The 18,543-nt window shown below is 35.6% G+C and overlaps 1 protein-coding gene across 1 annotated transcript in view; it reads left to right on the forward strand.

Moving 5' to 3' along the window:
- The first annotated feature begins 1,777 nt into the window (after positions 1 to 1,777).
- LOC149784413 (membrane-bound glycerophospholipid O-acyltransferase 2-like) overlaps positions 1,778 to 18,543 on the forward strand; it is a 63,783-nt gene continuing 47,017 nt past the window's right edge. The window contains exons 1-3 of the mRNA XM_089932481.1: positions 1,778 to 2,363; positions 7,305 to 7,450; positions 16,990 to 17,067. Of these exons, the coding sequence (XP_089788607.1) occupies positions 2,292 to 2,363; positions 7,305 to 7,450; positions 16,990 to 17,067 (296 nt within the window). The 5' untranslated portion in view covers positions 1,778 to 2,291. The remainder of the gene's footprint in view (positions 2,364 to 7,304; positions 7,451 to 16,989; positions 17,068 to 18,543) is intronic.

Raw genomic sequence — 18,543 nt, forward strand, 5'->3', positions numbered from 1 at the left:
TTACAGACATTATTAGTCAACTGGTGCTCATCGATGTATGGAGAAAAGTCATATATATATATATATATATATATATATATATATATATATATATATATATATATATATATATATATATATGTGTGTGTGTGTGTGTGTGTGTGTGTGTGTGAAGTACAAAATTTTAAGGGGGTGACAAGTGACAAAGTCAATTTAATTTTCTTATTTCAGAGAAACCTTTGGATATTGGAAACACAGAGATGGAATCAATACACATAAACCGTTATTTCTTATAGTTTTAATGTATATAAAGTTGCGAACTTTCAGAAACAATTGATTTTTAAAATTAAATAATTCCAGTCGTAAGTAACTGGTACATATTAGCAAACAATACAAGCATGTTTACTATTAAAACGGTAATGGACATAAATATTATGGGTTTACATGGAAACAGGATGGTTTGAATATCAATTACATAACTTTTCTTAATCTAATTTGTCTGGTTAACATTTATGTTTTAGCAACTCACTAAATTTGTGTCTATTTACATCTTTTAGATACTTTATTACGCAGATATTGTGTTTTTATTTCAGCAACATTTTGGCATTTAAAAAGGTACTAAAATTCAGCACCTGTTTCTTGTGAGGAAACAATTAACATTTTCTATTAGATTTATTACAGTTCAGCAACTTTCTGGTTTCAACTAGAAACCAAGATTCATTATACGGCCCTGTGTTAAAACTAGTCAGTACTTTTGCATGTGTGTTATAATGGTCCCAAAGTAAACTATCTTTTTTAAATATCCGGTAAATACTACATGTAGAGGAATTAAAAACACTAGAATGCCAAGACTGTATGTATTTATCTTTCAGGCAGTCAAAAGAGGGGAATGACCTAGATGAGTGTCCATACAGTCCTACATCACACAAAATTTGCTTGATAAAGGATAGTCATTAAAACGGCATATACCATAAACAAACAGCAGCATAGTGTGACATAATATACACTAATAGTTTTAAAATTTCACTAATTTTTCTGGTAAAAGTCCAGCCCAAAATATAACAGTTTGAATTTTGTTTGAAAAAAAAAAACACTCGTAGGAAACATACCGGTCTTTCCGCACAACATATATAGTGGGGTACGTTTTCCTAAAAAATAACATCGTACGTACGAAATCATTGGCGATTAGTGACGTCATGTATATATTTATCACGCAGTCGGTGCACTTCATACAGTATGTGCAGTTTTATACTTTGGATATGACAACATGCTAAAATATCACTTTGTGCGATTCTGATTCGGTCCAAATAAGTCCATGAAATTCTGAATAAACCACGGCGTTGTTAGTGAATTGCTAAAAACTATGTCCTTGAAAAGGTAAATTAGTATCTGACTTGCAGTAATTGATCCTGTTTGATGATCCATTGCGTAGGTTTTAATTATTTTTAGATTCACAGGTAAATTTGTTTCTGAATAAACCACGACCTCCTCGGAGATCCGAACAAAGGATTGATCATTACCTGTCAAGGACAATGACCACATTGAATGTAAACCTTTCGTTGGTTAAATAACACAAACTGAGTCCTAAATTGTCAGACTGAATTTTAAGCACTCTGCAGAATACAACAGAAACAACGTAAGTATATAAAGAGATATACACTTTATTGTTGTACTACTCTGATAGCCGCCCACCCAACTCTTCCAGGTCACTAAACGTATTCATTTGGCAACTCAAAATACCTTGTAAGGGTATTTTGTATACCTGCATGCTGTTGTACGGGGAACGCAAAGAATTTTCTTTACGGTATTCTGATCATGGGTCAGGTTGCATTCTGTGTAAAACTTACTTGAAACAAACAGTACGAATAGTAACGTCAATTTCAATTGCGTCATATTGGATGATTCCGTATAACAGTCTGTGTGTTTTGACTATCACTTACAACCTATTTAAATTTGGAAAGAACGAAAGTGTAACAATACCTGATTGGAATCACTGTACTTGTAGACAAGTTAGTGCTGGATGTGTTCATATTTCGTGTCATATTTTCCGTCGGACTTTATTCACAATGGAACTAATTCATGATTTTCTAAACCAAATTTGTTCGTAGAAGCAAGCTTTTACCCTTTTTTCCTCGTTTGGAACTGTATCATCAGTACGTTGGCGTGTAATCTAATGAAAGTCATCTATTCACACCAAAATTCACTTCTGATTACTTCTGATTTCTGATTACGTAAATTTTAATTTGATTGGTTCATCGTGTCCGCTTGACCTGTGCAGCAAAATTGAATCTTTCGTATCTTAGAGAATAGTGATGGCTGGGATTTACGACGGTAGCGAAATTCTACTGCCTCTGTCAAAAGCTTCCGGTTTACCCATAGATCATGTAAGTAAACATATGCATTTATATACATGTACACTCTTATCGTTAAATATTTGAGAAGAATGTTGCGAAGTTAAAACAGTCACCTATGCAACGGGTTAGTCCTAAATGCGTATTGGAAATCATTTACAAAATGGAGTGAAATGCAATTATAATATTTCCGTTTTATAAAGCATTTTTTAAATAACCATGCACTCAAATCGGTATGGTAACCAGTCTTCGTCAGAATCTTTCCAAAAATACACTTTTGATCACTGTCCTAAACAGTGTTAGTTTTATCACCAAACATTACTTTCAATCAAAGGTCCTGAACTACTCGGTTAAGTTTCTCTTCAACACCTTTAATGCACGACTCATCAGAGAAATCGTGATTTGCTTTCTGAGTTCTCAGTTCAATACTCGTTAATGTCATTCATAAGCACGAACACATACACTCATTAAAAGCTACGGTCAGGTCGTGCAAAAATTGTGTATAATTGTTCAAGAAATATGATCGTGATTTTTGGCACTAACACTCATCTCATGCTTATTATAAATCCCTTTTTGTGACAAATGCTCAAAAGTTTCCAAATTGTAGAAATTGAAAAACGTGATGATCCAGTTACTTAAGATATTGTCTTGCCATTAAAATGTTTCTCAACTAATATAATTATAATTTGCTTCTGACAGTCCCATGCTATGAGGCAATGTGTTTTATTTGCATCATAGGAGGGGGTCTATGAATATAACTTGCTACAAATTTACAATATCAGACTGCGATCAAATTTTATTAGTCAGCAATGACAAAAGTAAGCGAAAAAGAATCATTGATATTTATTATGCAATGGCCAATGAAACATTTTAAACCACATCTTATTACATGTTATTGATTTTTTTTTACTCCGGTCGCTTACTACCCGCTTTTGACCTGGCATTATACCTCCCCATTTAAAGGACAAAATGTTTTGTTGGTGTTGTTTCTACTGAGAAAATTGATCAAGAAATAAATTCAGTGTAGTCTCCTGACACCAGTTGCATGTGCATGTTTAATAACAAGAATATGAAGTCTCTACTTATTGGGCATATTTTTGTTCATATTAAATAATTGTTGAACCAAGAATATTTTGCTAATGTTAGTAAGGGTAATAATTGCACCTCATAGGACCGAGAATATAATAATACACTTTACAGGTTGGCACAAAGTTATTAGAGACAGAAACCTCATTTACACGTGATGAAGTATGGTTCAGGGAGCAGCAAACAATAATGTCAATTCTAAATAAATTTTGGATGATGGTAACGGTAATAGCAAATAAATTGCTTTCAAATCAGTTCTCTGCAGCATACAACCAAATCAACTTTCTTTGTATCAAACAGTGTCTAAATATTTTCCTCAATGGTCCACAGTAGTAAACCTTTGCAATATTGCTCGGCAAATTTAACAATACTTAATAGATCACCACCGTTTGCTTTATACTCGATAGAATTAGTCAATACTTACTGTAACCTAGAAACTCAGAAATTGTCTAATTGCACGACTGTTGTAACACTTAGACTAATGAGAAATTACTCATATGATGTACGACTTTTACCCAGAAATGCAGGGTTGTTGTTGTTGTTTTTGCTGTTCACGTCTTATTTTCTTTTCATGCTCTAAATTAGCAAATGAATTCTTTTGAAGTGCTTAAGTCAGTTCACAGTCACGTGATAACAGACATTAAACATAATACGCTAGCAGCAAAGTGTGAAATAATGAGAGAAAAAAATTAATAATAGCTTTGTGTACACGGGAAATTTCAGTGAGTTACAGAAGGAACGGAAGATACCCTTCATTTGGGCAGGGAAATACTGAGAGGTTTACAAGTATGTAGAGACTGAATTTTCAAGAACACCTCTCTTAGTGGGCAGCCAATATTGTTGTTAGAATGAAACTGCAGTGGTCATACCATGCTTACTCCATTGCCATTTTCCTTGCAGAAGTATATCAACGAACATTAAATTGTTTTACGTATTGTAGTAAATTTAGAGTATGTGCACGTGGTTGTAGTGCCCCGTTTTAAGCAATTCTTAGATTTATGTGATTACTTGTTTGATTATTGGAATTTGGCGCCATGGAAATATTCCTGGCCCGAACTAATGAGCTAATCAATAGGAGCAAACGTCACGGAGTGAAGTGTTAGTGTGTTTCCATGATGTCCTGGTTCACTAGTAGTGAATTCCGACCAGAACCGAATGACTGTCCCTGTAGTAAAATAGTACATATTAAAATCTAGTGGTATACATTGGTAGCGTGACTGCAAGGACAGCACTTACGGTATTAAACCGGTAAATTACACAAGGGCATAAATAAAAAAGGACTTGGCAGAGACCGTTTATGTCGCCATGCGGGCGAATATGGTGCAGTTATATCGGCGAAATGTGCCTGGAAAGCATACATTGACTGGCCTAAGGTGGCGGAGTTAAAATAGTTCCCATTGTTAGGGAGTACTCGTATATGTTCTAAGGCGTGAACGGTTGGTGGTACGGAAACATAATGAAGCCAAAACACGCAGATGTACGGTTGATGGATAGTTGACAGTTTGGTTTATCTGTGGTCTTGCATTAATTAGAGGAAAATTTAGGTATAGAATGGACACGTCGGGCTTTCTGATTTACAACTGAGGTTGTATGGAAGTCTTTGGAAAGTCGGGGAAACTTATGACTTCTAGCGAGAATCGCGCCAGGGTTTGACAACCGCTCGGTCAAGTAAATACCCGTGTGCGTGTAACAGTATATTCGCTTCATTAAATGGAATATACCAAAACTTAACAATTTCGGCATTCGTCGGCTACCGTAACTTTTCAGCCAACATAAATTGATGTAATAGATTTTGATAAACCCATCCAACTGACCGTGCAGTGATATACTCAAGACTGTTGATTGGTTGATTGTGAATTTTACGGCGCACAACACGGTCAGGCTATATTGCGGTACAAAACTGGATAAAGGCATCCAAGTAAATAGACTCAAATTGTGCAAAGGTATCATACCTTCCAATAACAGGACGTGTCACATAACATGCCACTTATTACTCCCAAACCAAACACACATACTCCACCGCCACCATCACCCACTCAGGCATGGTTGTGTTTCAATAAATAAGAATTGTTTAGTCATACTAGTAAAAACAAAAGATAGAGCCCTTTAATATTATATATGCGCATAACAGCAAACCCTCCTCCTTAATGGTCATGGAAAACTTTAACCTTGAGGCAGTTTATACATTCTATTGTCACTGAGGGTAATAAGGTCTGTCAGATTAACAGCCAGTCATGCACACATTGCTTAAGTGACTGACATTATCCATAGTGGTGATGTATTATAAATCATTTGCGGTAAAACTCTTTAGACTAATTTGCACCGGTTAGGTAAATGATTGAAATAATCCGATTCGTTTGAATTTAGGTAAACGAAAGAGATACGTTAATTTTCTTCGTTGTCTTGAAAGATTATTGGGTAATTTACTATCAGTGGCAACATTTCTCTGAAGTTCTGTTTCGCCTCATATGTTATTTCTGTAGTTAGAATAATGTGCCTGTGGAAGCTGACATGGCATAATGCAGCTTCGATTCAGAGAAGAAGAGCTATCGGCGAAGTAAAGCCCAACATAAATAAATCTTAGAAACTCTGGCCATTGGAGTTTAACTGAATGAAGTTCATCAGCAAATGAGCATTTTATTTTTTGCACATTCCGCATACACCAGATCAGTTATTATGAAGTATACGATATCCGTCGAAATGTAAACTTCTCCTAGCATCGGGACAATGCAAAAATGCAGAGGAATCGGTGTTAGACGCTTAATCTCTTCAGAATGTGTGGCCATCCACCGCAGTGATGTGATTGGCCCTTTCTCTACGTACAGTTATGGACTAAGGCATGGCTACACGGTACAGAGGTTAATGCTGCAGGCTGTGGACCTATATCTTCCCCTTATGCATGTATGCATCTGTATAAGACAACCTCATTTATACATGTATACATCTGTATAAGACAACCTCGTTTATACATGCATGCATCTGAACAAGACAACCTCATTTACACATGCATGCATCTGTATAAGACAATCTCAGTCATACATGTATACATCTGTATAAGACAACCTCATTTATACTTGTATACATCTGTATAATACAACCTCAATTATGCATGTATAGATCAGTTTTGACAAAATTATGTATACATATATACATTAGGATAAGATAACTTCATTTATCAGTGTAACACAATACTCGTGAATGCTTCCACTGTTCAACATTATAATCACCTTGAGTGGTTGATAAATGAAATGGTGAAGCAATATGCCTGTGTCATGTAACGTTATACAATTCGATACAATATCGATACAATATCGATACAATATCGATTTGCATATCAGCTTGAAGGTCGTGTTATCTTTTGAATGACTGTCAATGATATCTTGCCATTTCAGATGTGTTGGCATGAATGTTTCAAGTATACCCAATATACATGTTAAAGAGAATACTGACATTCCTACAATTAACTATTGTTGCGCAAAAGTTTGGATAAATGGAAAGTAGAGAGCTTTCAGCCAATAGATCTATAGACTTTGAGATTCAGACATATTAATGGAGGGTTTTATTTACTATTAAAACTGTATTGCAAATGGGTGTCATGGAAACGAGTTTGGTCCAACGCTTCCATCCCTTCAAATATTTCATTGTGCAATTGTTGCACATTTTTCAGAACAATTCGGGTCAACACTAAGACATTTTTGGCCCTGAGGATAAGTAAAATTAATTTCTCTTATCTTTACAAAATTATAAAGACCCGTATTTACAAGAGAAAAGTCCAAGTAAGTGAGTTTTAAACCTCAGTATGTAGATAATAAGACACATACAGGTAGAATGATATAGAAAGGGAGATTAAGTGTCAATGCATGTGTAAAACTATATTTTCTATTTCAGGTGAACTTTATTGCCATTGAAATAGTGGCCTTGTTATTTGGATTTGTGTTTAGAAAACCACTTGGCCCAGAGTTGGTCAGTTCAAGAACACGGCATGCGGTCTCACTTATATTGGGCATTGCCTTTGGTTTATTCTGCTTCGGAAAGTAAGTCGGAGTGATTATTAATGTAGTTTTTACTTTTACCATTAATCCATCCTTTCTCATGTCTATCATTCATCACACATTGCTTAAAGTTTTGCATTTAGGTCAGGAAATATATATATATATATATATATATATATATATATATATATATATATATATATATATATATATATATATGCTTTACACCAAAGTCTCTTTATGATGTCCATTTCCTTTAAAACTACAATTGATTATGTCATATATACATCTTGATATTTGTGTTATCATTGAAGAATGTCAATGCTCAGTAGTTGATAATAAAATAAAAATGGTCATGACTCGAATTCAGCATGAGACATCAGACATGGTCTGATGCCAGCTAATTTCATGATGGATTGGAGCAAAAGATTAGTACCGAATCTTTTTGGTCGTTTGGGTTTTGAAGGAAAGAAAATTTAATCGACAAACTTTATATTTTATTATATTGAAAGAGATCATTGAAACCATGTGAAAAATAAATAATAGTGAATTATTTCTTATTACCACTATTAAATCTACAGCATATCAGTCTGATTGGAAGGGTGAGATCCGAAGGGAAGTAATTTGTGTATAGTCAGTGTACAATAGACACGTGCAACTCCAGTTCTAAAAGAAAATCTTCTGTATCTCTGTGATGATGACAAACATTCTTCCAATTCCCAAAGTCAAAATGTAGAGACCTAATTACATGGGAAATTGTACTCTGGATACCATACCTTCATCAGTACCTAGTTGTTGTGATGTCATGGATGACGTGTCAATGGATGAGGATACTGATTCTAATTCTGATTTCAGATGAACAGGTAGAAGCTTTCTTCTGGTTGATAATCAGATGCCAAGTTATGCTAAATTTAGGACAATGTAATAAATTTTATATGCAATGTAATAAATTTTATATGCAATGCAATATAATATTTTGCATTTTACCGTATTCTTCCATTTTTCATGACATACAGTAGATAACATTACTAAGGGCGGATATGCATGTATGCCTGCATATACCACTGAGTCTGTGACTACATTTTATTATATTCTATATACCTGCATATACCATTGAGTCTGTGACTACAGTTTATTATATTCTGTATACCTGCATATACCATTGAGTCTGTGACTACAGTTTATTATATTCTGTATGCCTGCATATACCATTGAGTCTGTGACTACAGTTTATTATATTCTGTATGCCTGCATATACCACTGAGTCTGTGACTACAGTTTATTATATTCTGTATGCCTGCACATACCACTGAGTCTGTGACTACAGTTTATTATATTCTGTATACCTGCATTTACCATTGAGTCTGTGACTACAGTTTATTATATTCTGTATAACTGCATATACCACTGAATCTGTGACTACAGTTTATTATATTCTGTATACCTGCATATATCATTGAGTCATATCAAAAATAGGATGTCATCATCTTCAGTCAGCTCTATCAACCTCTGCACATATTTTTCATCCAAGTGCGCACTGCTTTAAAATAAGCCAAGATGAAGGTAACGTTGGAATAATAGTTTTATAATGAAAGCAAACAAATCAGCAGAAATACAAATTGACGAAAATTACCAAAGTTGCAAATTTAAGCGAACATGTTTATTTCTACTGAATAATATTTAATTTCATTTAAACATGAATTTAATCCAGTAATGATTATTATCGTGTAGTCAATTTGGATGGAAATATAGACTGATAAAGATGGCAGCCAGAGTAATGAAATAGTTGATAATGTAATGCGCTTTATTTTGTAGTTTATTTTATGTTTATATAATGTCACTATATCCAGGCACTGGTTAATTCTAAGGTTGTACCCATATAAGTCAATTTTAACGGCACTCCCACCTGCTCCCATCCTACACGCATTAGGCTGTATTGAGGAGGATATTTTTAACACCCTGTATCTTATCATCATTATCACTGATAAATAATGTATTTAGGAACATTCAGAAGGGGTTTCTTTATTTAAAATGTCTGACTCGTCACATCTATTATATATTGATGGAGAAGAAAACGAAAACCGTAAACAACTTTTAAGATTTGTATAGAACTTTAAATTTTCTTCTCCTGAATAAGTGGTAAATGAGCATGGGGTTTCACTACGAAAATGACGTTAATCTGAACTCAAATATCACCATATGAACTTATAGATATCGTTATCGCTACATCAAGATGGGTGGTCACGTTTACGTTGTGTTTTCACCAGACGACTGACTTCTTATAAAGTCTAGGACCACTAAATGTAAATGACGCATTAGATGAGCGATTTGGCCTCAACAACATCTATCTTATAAATGATGCTATCGTGTCATCTCCAAAACCAACCACGAGGCTTTTTCCACAAGAATGTTAAAGATGTCTTCATTTCCTACATTAAAACGGCTTTGATCTGATGCTCAATAAATAACTAACTATGATGGACATCTTAAAACATTGGGGCCCCCCGGGGCATCATTCTCCTTTACCCATCACAGCCATCTCTCCTCTGTCCGCGGGGGTTCAAGCATCGGGCTTAGCCAATATAGATATGTGAGAAAGCCTTCCATTAGTTTCCAGTATGTCTCTGGTACTTATTGAAGTTTTCCAGGGTTCTTACTCTACAAGTCATGCTGGTCTCCATATACCGCCTATCTTGCGTTGAGAAATGGATTAAATCCAAAGCAACTTAAAAGATATTGTTATTTCTATCTCAGAATGGATTACCATATCAACTTGGGGTTTTCGCCAATAGACGTCATCTGATACCTAAATGGCCCTAACTGAAAGGATGTCAATAAAACATCAAATATGACTGCCACAGTGGCCATCTTGATTGTCTTTTTGTCATAACTCTCTGGAATCGATGACCATCTTGACATAAAGACTTCACCAAAAGACTTCTAATGATGTATAGTTCGTCGCAAATAAAAATGATGCAAATACGGTATCCAGTATGGCCACCACTGCGGCTAATGTTTAACGGAAATCTCGCTGAGGAATATTATAGAGGAAAGGAAGAAACGGCACTATCCTGAATTCCTGGAAACTCATTTTGGCCAGTAGAACATCAATAGCAATGAGGGACTCTCGTTAAAAGCTTAATATAGCAACTCGGGCTTATGGCAGCTGACAGAGCAGCCGGATGCTGCTGCAGTGTTCCATATATGTCTTCATTCGTAATCAGGAGTCAGAATAGATTCTGATGTCATCAGTTCTTTGATTTGTATCAATCTAATCGTAGCGTAAAATTACACTTAAATATACAGATATTACCACAAAAAAGTATTCTTGATTAAAAATGATAAAATTATTATTATCTGATTTCTCAACATTAACTTTAAACAAAATAATTTGTCTAAGAGAGGACAAATTGTCATTTTCTATTGTTCATTTGCTACAGTGCAGGTGTCAAGACTCCATATACATATGAGTCTGGCTCAAGAATACCTCAAAGCAGTTATTAACATACTGTGCTAGACGTTTGCTTCATTTAAGTTCACAAAGTCTGTAGACTGTATACACATAGCATTATATAATGTTAACCCGCTGTGCTCTTCGGACTAAGACTTTATCCTTGCTATTGGCATATCATCTATTTTACATATATGAGCAAAGGTTGAGTCAGGTGTATGTGGAAGGTTTATATCTTGCACAATATCAAAGCAATGCTCAATACATGATAAACTTTAAGTATCAACTGCTATTGAAATTCCATCCTTTTTAGCTGTACTAGTCATAGACCCGAAGAACTTATCGGGTGGTATATTGTCCAACGTCTTTCGTATGTTTGTCCGTCGTGAGTCGTCCGTTGGCCGTCCATCCGCTACCACAAGTTTGTTATCACTATCCCTCTTAAGTTACTTGGAGGATTCGCACGTAATGTTACACACACACACACACACACACACACACACACACACACACACACTTATCCCATTGTCTAATTTGTCCTAAATGAAAATAGCGCACCTCAAACATCCGATATGGACTTCACAGCGGTTATCTTGAAGCTGTTGCAATCGCTACTCCTCCTGAACAGATGGTCACATCAGAATGGGGTTTTCACTAAAAGACTTCTTGTGATGTTCAGTTTGTTCGACATGAAGATGGTTTCAAACTGATGTCCAATATGGCCAACACAGTGGCAATTTTTAAAATGTTGTAGCTACTCATCCTGAATACGAGGTCAGATTGAATTGATGTTTTCACCAGAAAAATTCCTGTGGTGTTTTGTCGATCCTATGAGAAAGGTTTCAATTTGATGTCAAATATGCCCATCGTAGCGTCCAGCTTCAAATTTTTTTATCGCTACTCCTCCCGAATGCATGGTCATATCAACATGGAGGTTTCACAATCAGACTTCTTACGACTTCTCTTTGGTCCTAAATGAAACAAGAGCCAATTTGGTGTCCAATATCGCCATCCATAACAGTTGCCATTTAAAAGCTTTTTGTTATCACTACTCCTTATGAATAAAACATTATATCGACCTGTGCTTTTTCCAGAAGACTTCTTATGATGTCTACTTGGTCGTAAATGAAAAGGGTTCATACTTGATGCGCAATATTGCCGCTAAAGTAGAAATATTGAAAATGTTTGACTGCTATTTCTCCTGGAAATGAAAACGATTTTGCGAAGCGAATTCTGCTAGAGTAAACAGTTCGCCTCAAGCGGTAGCCCCCCCCCCCCCAAGCTAGTGACACATTCACAACAATAGCAGCATATATTATGTTTTGTGACTATACATCATGTAATAAATTTCCCGGACATTCATTTTGTGTGAGAATATATTATATTGGTCACGACTGTACTGCATATGAAATCTTCTGATATTGTTTTCTTTGTGTTTTTGAAGAGATTATTTCCTTTTGCGTGAGAATATTTTATATCAGGGAATTACTGCAGTTTATATCAATATGCCGAAAAAATCACCGATAGATGCGTATATTATTTTGAAAGGATTCTTGAGCGTATCTTATGTGGAATGATATAGATTACCAAGAAGGAAATTAGTCAGAGTGACTAATATAACAATCGTATACACACCCACAGACCTTGAGAAAAAGTATGAAAAAATGTACAACGATATAGAGGCGGTACAGTTGGCCCTATGTGACAAATTTGCCAATAAAATATTTCAGCGTGAACGAATGCAACTCTTGGATCATACGTATAAATGAAATAAAATGCTTGACGTTACTGGATAGAAATTCAAACGAAGAGGTGTACATGCAGGTGTACTAGTGTATGTCGGATCAGGGGCGACTGATCCCGATTTCAGCATGAAGGAATACTAACTGAGTTGCGAGCTTACCTATTTGGTTTCGATCTTGGAGATGAGCCTGTTTATTGAGTAGAACTCAATGTCAGATTAAATATAAACATCTTATGTGGAACAAATGTATCGTACACGTTGTGGCCGTAAAAAGGGAGTATTATCTTCAGGATCATAATGTATCGATTTATGTACCGAAAAATATAAAGCAAGAAATACGTCAAAACGAGTCGAAGCAATCAGGAATTCAATGGAAGACTAAATTGTTTGTTCAAAACGTTCAAAAGCAGTGGGACATAATCAATACAAGGCGTATGCCTTCGTTAAAATTAATTCTCCGGGAGAACAGGTCATAACGATTAAAGTAACTCACATTTGCTCGGATGATCTGAGAGTTGAGGTGCAAGAACATACTTAAAAAGATGTATCAGAGTAAAGTCAGGTAATCGACTATTGATACCTGTGGATCTGTGCACGAGTACTATCGTGCGCGACGGCAAATACTCACCAACGCAAATATGGTACATATTATTGTAGAAAAACCCGACACTACTAAGGAAAATATACATAATTCAATGAAATAAAAGCCACGACTAAAACAATTTTTGATCATAGTAAAATAAACATATTGCTAAAAAGCATTCATGGATTAATCAATAAGACAATATTTCTTTCTTATATATCAGCATGCCGATTGTGAATGATCTCAAGCACTCGTCCGATAACGTATAATAAAAATACCGAGAGACACAATACAAGCCAATATTCTTATATTATTAGTACTAGTGGACGAACTGCAGCCGGTAGTCTTAGATGAACCACAGCTTGTTATATCAGCAAAATCAACACTGCAATAAAAATTAAATGTAACATCAAAATACCGAGAGGCGCAAGAAACGTCACAATTGTTACACTATTTGAACTCAAGGTAAGGGCCTTATCACGCCATAAAACAGCTTTGTACAGTATCAGCAATATTAAATATTCAACTTCCTTCAAGAACCAGGTGAGTCGAGGTTCCTTGTATTATTGATGATGTAGAAAATCGTCGTCGTATTGCACATATTGTTGCTAAAGAATCGGGAATGTTCACCAAAGAACCCAAGTTTCAGAATTTAAAGTGCAAAAAGGTAATGGTAATCTTAAAGATTACCATTCCATCATATCATCCGCGTAAGCACGTGGTAAAACTTATATCTAAGACGCCCGTCGATCGTATAAATGTTGCAGCGCTCAGTCACCTCCGTGGTTAAGGTGTACATTGTTCTCAGTGTGCACTTAATTATGCCGCTTAACCGTAATTCATCACATAACGATGCGTTAAAATTCACAACCACGTGGATCCATAGCGGTAGCGTGTGATCTTAGAAAGCAATGACACAGAAGCCTCGCCTGACATAGCGTTCCTCGGGTGTAATATATTGAAACGTCCAAGTATGTCCTGCGTTAGTAAATGATAATCGTGAAAAGAAGATGACGATCAATTATTTGAAAGGGTTATCTTATCGGTGCTACATCGAATGCATCATAATATAAATTAGCTGAGACAATAACATCAACGCCTGGGTGAACTCAAAAGTTTGGTAACATAGAATTTTCTATACAGGTTATTCGGACCATACTCAAAATTTTGAAAAACTCAGCCCTGGTATCGCCATGGCCGAACCATTTCTGGAAAATTAATTTGATACCAGCGAGTATCAAAAAGATTACACCCATTAAAAATAAACTGAAAGTAGGGTAATTTAAGGTCAAGTGTTTGTTTCCGCTTGACACCAAGCGATGGATTTTACACGATGCTGTAGCCATTTACATACACAGGCAACACATGATTGTGAATCACCTTCCGAGTTTAGAACAAATCTTGGAGATAGTTACAATTTATCTCGCATATTGTTCTACTTGGTGGCTTTTTTTAATGATTCGCCAATAAGTCCTAAACGATGGCCTGTTGACCTTCCCGGAATTTAGTTCCGGTCCGAGATCGTAAATACATTGATGGGCCACAATGAGTCAGTAGCACGACGTTGTCCACCTAATAACTTCCGCCGGTGCTTACACGTAGTAAATAATACTGTTGCCGAGTGTGGTCAATGGGGTTTGTTTTAAAACCGCTTTATGGGTAACGGTGAGAGTCTTTTGTAGAATTACGTCAACAAGCTTCAACCCAGTCATGAGTGCGATTTCATTGTTCAACGACGCTATGACAGAACGAAGCCGTGTCACCCACTCCTGATATCGTTCTAGGGTGCTAGCACCCTGAATGAAATTCATTAAAAAAACTTTGAGCACTAATGCCAAAATAATCCTTTAAAATGTATACGGTTAAATTCGCTCCACGATAGCCTGACACAATGTATAACAATATGTCCAAGACGAACCAGCACCTTATGTTTTGCTAATAACGCAACAACAAGTCATAGAAATTCTTTGCCTGGTTCCACATGCAATGGTCCTGACAAATTTAACAACGAACGTGTATAGATACGTTTGAGCATGTCTGAAACGGTCGCTGAATCTTTGCTACTTTGTTTCTTTGTGTATGCTGGCAACATCAACGACGGTTGACACGTACTTTACGCGTGTTTATGGCCGCGTTCATGACTACGTTCTTTATCATGCGAGAGAAATAAAATATAAGCCTGATGAACTTCATTGGGTGTTCTCATATCAGACCGTCCACGGAAGCCTTTCCTTGGTGTGGTAAATCTACCATAATTTTTTCTTGACCAACCTGCTTGAGCGACCTAATTAATAACTTTTACTGCACTCGCCAACTTAGCAACAGCAGATCTACCCTTTCAATAATCGCGCAAACCATAGTATATCGCGGCAAAAAGTCTGCGCGGATACAACTCTTTTCTTATTTATATCGCTTGCGAGAAAAAGTGTACAATAAAACATTATAGAGAAGTCACTATGAGGCTATCTCCGGCAAAGTTAACTGGAAATGTGCCCGTGTGGTTAACCAAAACACAATTTGATCAGTTTAATGTGGTCAAACGAAAGAACACATTGGTAACATAAGCGTTATCAGAGTCGGATGTGAAGCAAATACCTAAAGCTGGTGGAATACTTCCATTTCGTTTAGATTTCGGAGATGATGGGGGCTGAAGTTCCCGTCGTTGCAAAGGCGGCTGCGTTAAGGGTCGTCAGAACCGAATCCGGTATGACTATAAAAATGGCGGTTAGAGAACGCGTGGTGTCTCGTGGACGTACAGCGTTTTGAATTATAAATGGAAGAGCTCTAGAATTATCCAGTCGGAGCCAAATGTTCCCGAGCGGAAGCGGCCTTTAATCGCTTTTGATCACTCTCAAAGTACTTTTATTGATTAATTTTGATTTAATCAAGTTGACTAATATGTACTTATTCGGACGAGATCGAAATGGCACTGCTCCAAATGGAAAACCTCCGACGACTATATGCGCAGATACGGAACATGCGTGCTAGTAACCAAAAAGGAAATAATCGTTTTATAGACATCAAAAATCGAGTCAATATTTGCCAGTGTATATAGATCTGTCGGTAATAGTGTACAAGTATGGTTGGAGCACTTAGTGGCAACTTCGCTTGGTGTGTGTGGGATAATTCTCTCGCAGATTATGCCGCGTAAAATCGTTCCCACAAACTATGTATATCCAATGCTTGTTGATAAAATAGAACATAATTTACCGGGATGTCTGTAGCATAGATATCTACGGAATTGTCTGTACCTGTGGTGACGGCATTATTGTTGTTTGCAAAGGCGGGTCTCTTAAAAAATTCGTTTGCACTAACTTTGTAAAATCGTTCACGCTAGTTACATAATTATTTTTACTATTCAGTTTTTTGACACACCACACTGATAAACAATACACTTGCTTTAGACGCGATGGTAAAAATTGGTAAAATACATTGAATACAGAAGGTGTTAACCTGTATCAGTAACCTAAATCTAAAACACCCATTATCATACCAAAAAAAGAAAGAAAAGATGAATGAGTGAATATGTAGGAACTAATTTCAATTGATGGTCAGTTATACAGAATGCACATGGCAGAATTTCATACTCTTTCAAGCTACACTGGTGATAAGACAATTGGTGAACAATTTATATTTCATAGCAACCTATGGTGAGGGACTACTGTCCAATGAATGGTTCTGTTCTCCTTGTTCAAATCGAGGTCTGTTTTTTGTATACTTAGAAACGCATTTACATGGTCAAATACAGTATTTTGCATTATCGGCTTAAGTGGTTCAACCTTCTATTATATTTTCTTTTTCAGCAAACTGTTGCATATTGTAGCCCAGACAGCTGTATGTTACACATGTTTAAAGCTTTTGCCAGCCAGTGTTACTCATTCGTAAGTCATTCATACAACTATATTGACTTTATAACTCAAATTCGTATATGGTAGGAGAAAGCAATTGGTTTTCCATGACTTTATCCTTCGACTTAGATTTAATTTCTCAAACTTAGAATGTTTTATTTTTAAAAAATTTAAGAAAGTGCAATAAATTATTCAGTAATTTTGTTCTGAAAAGTAAAAATCTGTGATGATCACAAATATATTCTTAATGATGCTGAAGCTACCAGAACGTTAAGCGTAAATCCAGTGTAAATCACCTTTAAATGAATAAGCATTGATTTCTCATTATTCCATACCATGGATGACTTCAATTATAAACTAATAAATATAAATAAAGAATCATATATTATTGCTCATTTCAAATTAAATTTGTGCAAAATAGCTGAGTAATTTATACCTTGTAAGCTGTGCTGAGAAAGAAAAAAAAAACATATTTGAACTATTTTGCGAGTTTCATCACGTTTACATCAAATGAGACCAACTATTGTATTCTACGTAGGACATTAGGAAACTAATTTTAATTAAAACAAAAACCTGCTCCAACATTACTTGGAAGGACATTTGTTTTAATTTGTGCATGATCAAAACTAGGCGTAGCTAAGCTTCACTTCATATGCATGTTTGATCAAAATTCCAAAAATACTAGCAATGACTAGTCATTAAAAATTGTTCATACCTTGTAAACAAACAAAGATCTAAACGAAAGAAAATGCCAAGGATATTCAGTGATTTATACTTGCATATACAATTTTCATAATACATACATTTACGCACCCAGACAAAGAAAACAAATGTGGGAACTGAACATTGTGGGATTTTAAATGCGGTTCTTAATACTGTTAGACTGAACCAGTACCTTGGCCTGAATTTTTCTGTTTGATTAGTTCTGTCAATTAAGAATCATTTTCTCGCACAAATTATTGTTCTGTTTGTATGAGAGAATGCATTGTGTGTCAACGTCTTAAAAACGAACTTTTCATTATTATGTAAAGTAGTTTTATGCAAATCCAGATCAGTCAAAACCATTAAACACTTACCTTGGAAAGAGCTACAAAACACCATTTCTCATATCCAGCAAGTTTTGTTCTTACACCACTGTTTAAATTGATTTGAAACCGAAGATCACTAATATGGATAACCAGATGTGCATATTCTGCAGTAATTAACGCGGTTAATTGAATATCACTAATACAGAAAATGGGATATGCATATTTTACAGTAATGAACGCGGTTAATTAAAGATCAGTAACGATGGGATATGCATATTCTGTAGTAATTAACATGGTTAATTGAATATCACTAATATAGAAAATGGGATATGCATATTTTACAGTAATTAACGGGGTTAATTAAAGATCAGTAATGATAGGATATGCATATTCAACAGTAATTAGCGCGGTTAATTGAAGATCAGTAATATGGATGATGGGATATGCATACTTTGCAGTGTGTGTGTGTGTGTGTGTGTGT

This window comes from Sinohyriopsis cumingii, chromosome 14 (assembly GCF_028554795.1).
Source record: "Sinohyriopsis cumingii isolate HCF-2022 chromosome 14, ASM2855479v2, whole genome shotgun sequence".
NCBI classification, from domain to species: Eukaryota; Metazoa; Mollusca; class Bivalvia; order Unionida; family Unionidae; genus Sinohyriopsis; species Sinohyriopsis cumingii.